The 9891-nt window shown below is 35.6% G+C and overlaps 1 protein-coding gene across 1 annotated transcript in view; it reads left to right on the top strand.

The window, feature by feature from the left end:
- LOC132311449 (phenylacetaldehyde reductase-like) overlaps positions 1 to 9580 on the top strand; it is a 30992-nt gene extending 21412 nt beyond the window's left edge. The window contains exons 4-6 of the mRNA XM_059809353.1: positions 4230 to 4392; positions 4908 to 5094; positions 9099 to 9580. Coding sequence (XP_059665336.1) covers positions 4230 to 4392; positions 4908 to 5094; positions 9099 to 9246 — 498 coding nt within the window. The 3' untranslated portion in view covers positions 9247 to 9580. The remainder of the gene's footprint in view (positions 1 to 4229; positions 4393 to 4907; positions 5095 to 9098) is intronic.
- Positions 9581 to 9891: the final 311 nt, after the last annotated feature.

The following is a 9891-nucleotide window of genomic DNA, read 5'->3' on the forward strand; positions in this document are numbered from 1 at the left end:
GTTGTACCACCAACATCTCAATAAAGGTGAAAAAAACTAAATCAATTTTAAACCCCAAACTACATTGTGCATCCATGTTATTTTGAGTTGATTACCTTATCTTGTAAGAAATTGAAATTTTTGTTGCCTTTGGTATAATGTTTTGATAATGTTAGCTTCTATTTCTAGTAATTGATGAACACATTTTCTTCTATTTCTAGTAATTGATGAACACATTTTCATGAAATCATTTTTGTTTGATGACTTATCAAAAAGATTTGTTTTTTAATAAATATATGCTTTATTATTTATTAGAAGTAAGAAAAGATGGAGAAACAATAAATATAATTGCGTAAAAAATTAGATGGTCAGGAATGCTGAGCCTCAACTGAAGAGACTCGAGTGGTTAAATTCAGGTATGTCTTGCTTGAGTTTTATAAGCATATGTGCCTGGAGAACTACATTAGTTAAGTTCCGCTGGTATTCACTTAACAAGATTGTTATAGGCATAAGATGCAATTTGGTGAAAGTGTAAGCAAAGTTCTTAAAGCAATGAATTTTATTTAATTAATGAGGCTCAAGATTATAATAAATATGCTGATTTTTAAAGGAAATGCTTAAGTGGTTATGCTCCACGGACCTCCAGGTCTTATATTGGAATTAGAAGTATCATTGCATTGATCCCCTCGGGGAGACATTGTTGCACAACTAACAAATGTCTAAGGTCTACCGTATCAGCTTTGTAGTATATATAAGATCATCAATCGAAGTGTGTTATTACAATGTTCTTTTGTAATGGAAATGAGTATTATTATTGAGTTGAGAAAGCATAAATAAATAGAGGGTAGGGAAATGGATTTAGACATGCCTCTCGTCTGTCAAGTTCTCTGTTCTTGTGAACGGGCCTCTTGCTGGTTTCTTAGGGTGTTCTCGGGGTTTAAGACAAGGAGATCCCCTGTCATCTTTCCTTTTTCTTATTGTTATGGAGGAATTAAGCAGACTTATGCGAAGGGCAGAGGATCTTGATCTTATTAAGGCTTTATGGTGGGAAGAGATCCTGTCCATCAGATGGAGGTCTCTCATTTACTTTTTGCAGATGACACCCTGGTTTTTATGTGATGCTGATGTGTCTCAGCTTAGATATTTGAGGTGCATCTTGGCCTGTTTTCAGGCTGTCTCTGGTTTGAAGGTTAATGTGGCTTAAAGTGTGCTTGTTCCGGTTGGAGATGTTCAGGATATCTTATCTTTAGCGGCAGTTCTTGGGTGTAGGGTGAGTTCTTTTCCAATTCCGTATTTGGGTTTGCCTTTAGGGGTTTCCTCTAGAATGGTGGGGAGTTGGGACCCTGTGATTGATAGGTATGCGAAGAAATTGGCAGGATGGAAAAAGCAATACTTGTCTAAGGGGGGGAAAGTTACGCTTATAAAGAGTACTTTATCGAGCCTTCCCACATATTTTTTTATCTATGTTCCAAATTCCATGCTCTGTTGCTGCTATGATTGAAAAAATTCAAAGGGATTTCCTTTGGGGTGGAAGAGGAGAAGAATTTAAGTATCACCTTGTCAATTGGGAACAAGTCTGCAAGCCAATGAAGTTTGGTGGTCTTGGTATCAGAAGACTGGTCCCCTTTAACCAAGCTCTCTTGGGAAAATGGATGTGGAGGTACGTGAGGGAAAGACATCGCCCTTGGCAAAGGCTTGTTTCATGCCGATATGGGGAAGAGAGTGGTGGTTGGTCTACTCGTCCGGTCTCTCTCGTGGGAGGAGTAGGGGCATGGAAATTCATTCGGAAGGGATGGGATGCTTTTTTCTACTCATATCAGATTCAAAGTTCGTGATGGTAGATGCGTATGCTTTTGGGAGGATCTTTGGTGTGGAGACTGGCCTTTATCTTGTTTATTTCCCAGATTATATAGTATTGCAGTTGATAGATATGCCTACGTAGCCAACTGTTATCGGCTTGATAGTAGTGGGATTACGTGGGACGTGCACTTTCGACGATCTTTTCAGGATTGGGAGGTGGACGAGGTATGTGTTTTTCTGGATTTGCTGTATCGATAGGAGGCAGTTGGCAGAGGTTGTGATGACATGAGATGTATTTCCTCTTCCCATGGTCACTTCGAAGTTCGATCCTTATTTTAATGTCTTTCTGATTTTGATATCGTTGATTTTCCGTGGAAGACTATCTGGCGTTCTATGGCTCCAACTAGGGTGGCATTCTTTATTTGCACCGCTGTATGGGGTAAGATCCTGATGATTGATAATCTAAGGAAAAGGGGCAACTGTCTTGTTAACTGGTGTTGCCTTTGCAAACAAGATGGTGAGTCAGTTGCTCATATTCTCATGCATTGTCCTATGGCGAGGGATTGTTGGAATCTTATCTTTTGTCTGTTTGGTATGCGTTGGGTTATGCCTCGTTATCCTAAGGATTTGATTCGTATTTGGAGAGGATGCCATGTGAGTAGTGCTGTTCGCGATTATTGGAGAGTTGTACCACATTGTGTTTGGTGGTGTATTTGGAAGGAGAGGAATAGTAGAATGTTTGAAGGGAAAGAATCGTCCGCGGCAATTCTGAAACTTCACATCATACGTTCTTTTTTCAGTTATGTGAAGAGGAAGTCCTGTTCCTTTTCCGAAGATTTAATTATTTTTTTGGCGTCTTTGGGGCCTTAAACCCGGTTCCACTTTTGTATAAGGGATGTGTTCCCCTCTTGAATGCCTTTTTATTTCAATTATTACTTATCCACAAAAAAAAAAAAAAAAGGACGAAGATTACCAAACACAAAATTATCTAGGCAGAGTTTCTACTAGTGAACATGAGATGGTCATATTGGCTAACAAGTCCTAATCGATTCTTGTTATTTCAAGAGAGTGAAACATCTCTATCTCTAATGAGGTCCAAAATCTCTAATCACACAAGACAAATCTCGAGGACCAAGGAGAGTAACTGACAGAATTTGAAAAATTTCTCCTCAAATTTAGGCGTTGCTCTAGCAAAAGATTCTTCATACTGAAATTAAGCACTAGAAGCTCTGGGAAGGTGGAACACCTATTGCCAACCGGTCTTGAGAAATAAACTAAAATCAACAATTTATTATTTCTGTTTAAGCCTCCAATGTCATAAGCACATGGACTACCTACGGCAGAATCATCAATGTGACTTTTTTAGTGTGTTATGCAATTTCTCTCTCTCAATCTTAAAAGGCTTGAATATATAATTGGTAGTTATGGATCATGTCCTTAGTGCCTGAATGTTGGAAATTGAAAATTCAAAGTACCATCCGGATTTGAAAAGAAAAGGAAGGTTAATGGTTTGTGTAGAACATGATGTCTGAGCTGGCTTTCTTATAAAGTGCCGAACCTTGTAAAACAGGTTTGAAAACCTGTATACACTGTTTTAAGGTGTTCTAAGCAATGCCATCTAACCATGTCCATCCCACTCCAAATCTGGGCACTTGGCTTTTAATTTAATGCTCTACATCTGATCCTACTCCTCCACAGGTCTCTTCCATTAATGACTTCTAGAGAAGTATTAGAATATCTTATTTGACTGAGGTTAGAGAAAATGGAAACTTTCACTCCAGAAATTGAATGACTCAAAAGAATTTTACCCACTTTTTCTTCAGCATATCTTTTAAGAGAAGAATAATATGGGAGGCCTTTCAATCAAGAGAATCAGAGATCAATATAAATTTTGTTACTTTTAGTTCAAAGCTTTTTCATTTTTAATACCAATATAATAAATATTTATAACTACTAGACTACGAGAACTTTTATGATACTACTTTTCATTGTTGTCTCTGGGTGATGAGCAATTTATTTACAGTTGAACTATGCCCGTCACATTCTGTCTGTCATATGTATAAGCCTACTACTGCAGTACCACATCCAAAGTATGTGGTGTATCATCTTCCAGCTCATGTTCTGAACCATAATGATTAATGCTCCTTGTAGTAGTGTCTGACCAAGTGAAGAAGACAAAGGACGTGGAACGGAAATAATCTTCCATCCATCGTTGCAATATGGCTTTTGCCCACTGAAATTGTTGTTTCTTGCTAATTCCCCCTTTCTGAAATAGGTATATATGCTGTCTGAAATTTTGTACAATAGCCAATATCTGTTGTGTCAGAACTGTCTATTTTCAGGTAATAGGTTGTCTGTTTTCTCATAGTTTGCACTGAAGATATTTCATTTTTTTTTTCTAATGTGTTGAATGTCTCTCCTTACACCTTTCTTCTTGTTGCTTCCGCCAGCTTTGGTATGTGGTTTCAAAGACTTTAGCTGAAGATGCTGCCTGGAAATTTGTGAAAGAGAGGGGTATTGACATGGTTACAATAAATCCGGCGATGGTTATTGGTCCTCTGTTACAGCCTACATTGAATACAAGTGCAGCTGCTATTTTAAGCATAATAAATGGCGAGTTTTCTTTGTCAATCATTTTAATATCTATCATCTACTCTTTTACATAAAGACTGATATTTATTTTGTTTCAACTCAATGAATATCTCGGAAGAGAAACATGTAAAATAGTAATTAAAATTAAAAAAACTGGCTTTTCTAAATGACGTTGCCTATCATGCTGACATCTATGTGAATTGGAACATATCTTTATGTTGAATTGACCATTTCCCCATAATGCTTTATGCAACCCTTCTTTTTCACCTTTCCCCTAGTTTCAAAATCAAAATTTATTTTTAACACATTATGTAGAGACAAAAAAAATAAGTAATACGGAATTGAAGATTAATTAATATTTGCTTCCGTCAGAAATATTTGACAATGGAACTTGAAGCACTTGTTTACACGGCAATCTATATTTGAAATAGTAATAAATTTACATCTAAATTTCTTAGAATATTCAACTTACTAGGTTAAGATTTCTTTGTCTATGGAATATATGGGTTGATTATTCATATCGTTAATTAATGTAGGATCACCAACTTATCCAAATACTACTTTTGGATGGGTTAATGTTAAGGATGTTGCCAATGCACATATTCAAGCATTTGAGGTTCCTTCTGCCAGTGGAAGGTATTGTTTGGTTGAGAGAGTTGTACACTATTCAGAAATTGTGAAGATACTACGTGGGCTTTTTCCTGCTCTTCAACTTCCAGAAAAGTAAGTTCTTCGATTAGGATTTATTAAGTTTTATTTACAAGTTGTAAGGTTCTTTAGAAGTCGAGGGTCTATATGCATGTTGCAGTCTGCATAAATCTCTTTACCCAAATAGCTGAATCTATTGCTTGAACTATTATATTACTGATGCTGATAGTTTATTTAATTTTTTTTTTTTTTTTTCCTTTTATATGGGGGAAGGGATTGCATTCGGGGATTTGATTCTCAATTGTCCAACAGAAGAAGAAGAAAGTTTTACATATTTTCATTCATACATCAGCTATACATTAAGTCTTGTAGGATTAATTCTGATCTTCCTGATTTCCTTAAACTTTTTTTATGGTGAACCTTTCTGTATCTTCAAATTTGTTGCATCTTCATATGTGATTTACGGCATGTGAGACAGATATAATTTAGTCAACGAGGTAAGAAGCTAAGTGAAATGGCAGCTTTTATATCTTTTCATATTGTTTATAGTATTCATGCGGTATCCTACTTCTTTGAGTAGCCAAAGTAACATGATATGATGATGCAACTTTCGAGGAAGGCCAGATTTTAATATTCAGTCGTATTTCAAAAAGAGATAATTTTATTGTTTGTGAAGATAAATAAAAACAAATGCATTTTACACTAACAATAGGGTTAACTTGGGATACATCTGTTGGGTGATATACTTTGTAGTTTGGTTGCTGTTGTAGTTCTAACTTATTTTGCTTCTCTTTGACCTTTTTATTTTTTAAACCAAGGTTGGTTTGTTCTGCATTGCTCTGCATTAAAATTTGAGACCGACATAATACTTAAATTTGGAAGCCATATTAAATCTTCTAAAAATCCCGCAATTTGTAGACTCCCAGTACAAATTTAGCTCTCTCTCTCTCTCTCTCTCTCTCTCTCTCTCTCTCTCTCTCTTATTTATTTATTTATTTGGTGCACTGTTAAGGAGTACTTGATTCTCCAACCTTTCTTCTCCTGAGCAGTTTTCAAGCCAAGGAGTATTTGACACCTTACTGCCTGCTAACATATCTAAAACTGATTTCTGTATCCAGCTTTTATGTCAAAATAAAGCATTAGCTGGATTGCTTCCTTCTTTGTATGTGATATCTTACTGTGTATCTGCTTGCGTTTTTCTTCTTATATTTTTTATTCTGTTGATAATAATAACTTATCCTTCATATAACTAAGATTCATGACTATAATTGGTCTTCTGGGAATTGAACTACAACAATATCAATGCCGAAAAATTGTGCAGATGTTGAGCTTCTGATGATTTTTACAATTGATATGGACTGATACCAATTGAAGAGTGCTTCGACTGAGACAGTACAGTAACAATAACAATCGAATATGAAATGCACAAGATCGTCCTGATCAATTATTCAATTCTTTAAACTCTTTTAAGTTAATCTCAATTTACTAGTTAATGATCACGAAAATAATGATTATCAATCCAATTCCAATTCACAAATATAATATGAGCAATAAGCAAATAAAGGTAAAGAGAGAATAAGAGGCAACCGATTTACGTGGAAAACCCTCTAACAAGAGAAAAAAACCACGGAGAACAATCCACTATAGAGAAAGATATGTACAACGTTGGTCACGGACTCACAGTTTAGTACCCTTGATCTCCTAGTTGATCTTTAAACACAGCTAATTCCAAATCTCCAGTGCTGCCCTTGAAGATTTCCTGGTCATCAATTACTCAGTCTACAATATTCAGTGCCTTTGAACCTGCTTCTCTATTGATCGTTCATTGTCTTCGCTCTGTTGAATTGTCAATTGATTATAGCAAATTGATTTCTCAGCCAGCCTAGAAGTATATCCAATCATCCAAACACAATCTATATGGTTCCTAGATTGAATATATAAAAATATATAAAAACCCATGAGTATAAAGATACGTGAAACCCAATTCCCACTCTTGATCTTCTCACAAATCTCTCACCAATGTATATGAATGTTAAAACCCTAAGAGAGTTTTTGAGAATGATGTTTAGTCTGACCTAAACTCATGTTTATAGACAAGGAAAGAGTCCAAAGTGTTTTTTGTAGTTAAAACCTTCTAAAACACTGTTTTGGAAATTCTGTTCATAATTGGTTTCGGCACTTGGATCTATCCATGGGTTTGTTTACTTTATGAGTGCACTGACCTATCGATACTTAGTTTGATCAATCCAAAAATCTCTAGAATTCCTACGTTGAAGTTTGTCAACACTTTTTAGAAAAAAATTAGACATCGTTTTTCAAAAACATGCATTATAAAATCATAATTTTGATTCCAAATAAGTTTATGAAAAATTTGAAATTTGAGAACCATGAATGTAAATGCACGAACCTAATTTGTGAGAGTGCATCATAAAACATATTTTATCCCAACCCATAACTGAAATAAGCAACCTAAGGTCAATCTGTGTTCAATACCTGTAACCTATTCAAGCAATTGAATATGCATCATCTTTCCCTTCTTGTGTCTGTCATTTCTTCATCTGAAGTTTTCTGATCAACTCAATGACACTATGACACGATTACAATCATGTTTTGCTGAGGAATATGCCAGCACATGACTCGATTTCCTAAAAACTCATTTATAGTAGATCTCTATTTTTTTTTTTTTTTTTTTTTTTGTTGATGAGTAAGATTTTATAAAAGGCGCTCAAAAGGGGAGCGCTCCCAAAGAAGACAACAGCTGTCCAAGACGACACTAACGAATAAAGAAGGGAGTCCATTGAATTTTATCCAAAAGAATAAAGAAGTAAGAATACCGTATTTAACAGCCCAAATGGGAGACTCCTCTCCCTTAAAAAATCTGCGATTTCTCTCACACCACAGGACCCACCAAACACAAAGGGGAGTGGCCCTCCAAGCATCTCTGACTCGGCTCTCCACTGTACACCCTTTCCAAGTCTCTAACAAGTCTACTGTGGATTCTGAGAACACACATGGAAGACCAAAAGCACCCAAAAACTTAGACCAAACATAGAATGTGAGTAGTTCCCATAGTAACTTATTGGTGCGCTTTGCTGTTAGATTCTTTTGCAATATATGGTTCATAGTTTTTTTAGTTTTTCTTATTTAACATTAACTGAGAATTTTTGCTATAATCTAAGAACATTAAATTTTACAAATCAAGATTACTTTCGAACTTAAAATGTTTTTTATTTTTTTATTTTATTTTTAAATTCATGTGTACTTGTTTAAAGTTTAGGTTTTGACATATACAAGTCAGTCTTGACATTTGATCCAGGGAAAATAGCTACATGCCTATACTCCAAATTTTGATCAAGCATGGGTGTGCACTGACAAACACTAAAACTTGCACAGAGGATGCCATAATTCATTCACGAAATGCTGGTCCATTAATTTCAGTTTTCAATAGATCAGGAAATAATTTATAGTTGGAGAGGAAGGAACGGGGAAAAGAAAGAGGATGCTATGGCATGAAAATCATAGGATTAAACACTTAATTAAATGAAGTTCACAAGGTGAATTCCAATTGACACTTCCAATGGGAACTGTGATCCTTTTCTGGAAGGGTTTTGCTTCCGGTTTTAAGATATTATTTAGAAGTTTTAAGCACATTATAAGACTTTCTTTTAAAGTTTCTATGTTCAGGATATCAACAGTTGGTCTTGCTTCTAATATTGATGCTATTATGATTTATGAAGTTGAGTGAATGTCTTCGAGATGCTTTTTGAATACAGTTTCATAGTTGAAAACTGTCTTAAATTTCATATTACCAACCAATGTTAGTCCAGAGGTGTTGGGAGGGGTAGACTGAAGAGATACCTAATCTCAGTCTCAGTCTCAGTCTCTTTGCACAAATTGACTAAATCTCAGTCTCGAACCTTACGTCCTCATCCTTGTTAGCTAGAGCTTTGACCATTTCGTTATGAAAACCAAAATGACCATTTTCAACATTGAGTTCGCCCTTTTGTTAGTAATATGATCAATCTGTATATATATGCTCGAATTTCATTCATCTGCTTACTTTATGTTTACTTTTGCAGGTGTGAGGATGACAAGCCCTTTGTGCCAACGTACCAGGTGTCCAAGGAGAAAGCAAAAACGAGCTTGGGCATTGACTTCATCCCTCTAGAGGAGAGCGTCAAGGAGACTGTTGAAAGCTTGAAGGAGAAGAACTTTTTCAAAGCTTGAAGGAGAACTTTTTCGGTTCCTCAGCTATTTGAAGGTCTTTCCGGGATAAATAATGATGGAGATCCATATTTTGCTCAGCTTAGTCTCAGTTAATGTTTAGCAGCTTTCAGGTGTCTCCACTTAAATCTTAAGACTCTTAAAACCTGTTAAAGAACATGCTTTACATATTAAGAATGAAACTGACTATCAGGATCATGGTGTTGCTTTCTGAAATAAGCAGGTCTATTTGCATACATTTGAAATAATTCACGAAATTGCGTTTGCATTTTATGTTGCTTTATACAATTTCACAAGAAATGCTATTCTTGAATAACAACCTTTTTCGTACTTGAAATCGTATCCAGCGGCCGTTATGATATGTGTGAATAAATTTCATGCTCACAGGTATGCGGATGACCTCCCTTTTTCGATCTCTTATGGTGACTACTTGATAAATTATTTCTTATGGTATAATTCGTTTTTTATTCAGGAGGGAGGGCTTGAGTTGGAGAGAGAGGAGGCAAAAAAAAAATAAAAAACAGGTTAAGCCCGAATAGATGGGTTATACCCATTTTTAAAATTTGGACGGCTGTTGAAATTCTATTGGGTTACGTCAACAGGTAGGATAAGTTTAACCAACCTAGATTGAATACAAGCATTGTCCTT

The sequence above is a fragment of the Cornus florida genome, unplaced genomic scaffold (genome assembly GCF_030987335.1).
Source record: "Cornus florida cultivar Cherokee Brave unplaced genomic scaffold, ASM3098733v1 CherokeeBrave_3.0.0_Hap2_Chr06, whole genome shotgun sequence".
Classification (NCBI taxonomy): domain Eukaryota; kingdom Viridiplantae; phylum Streptophyta; class Magnoliopsida; order Cornales; family Cornaceae; genus Cornus; species Cornus florida.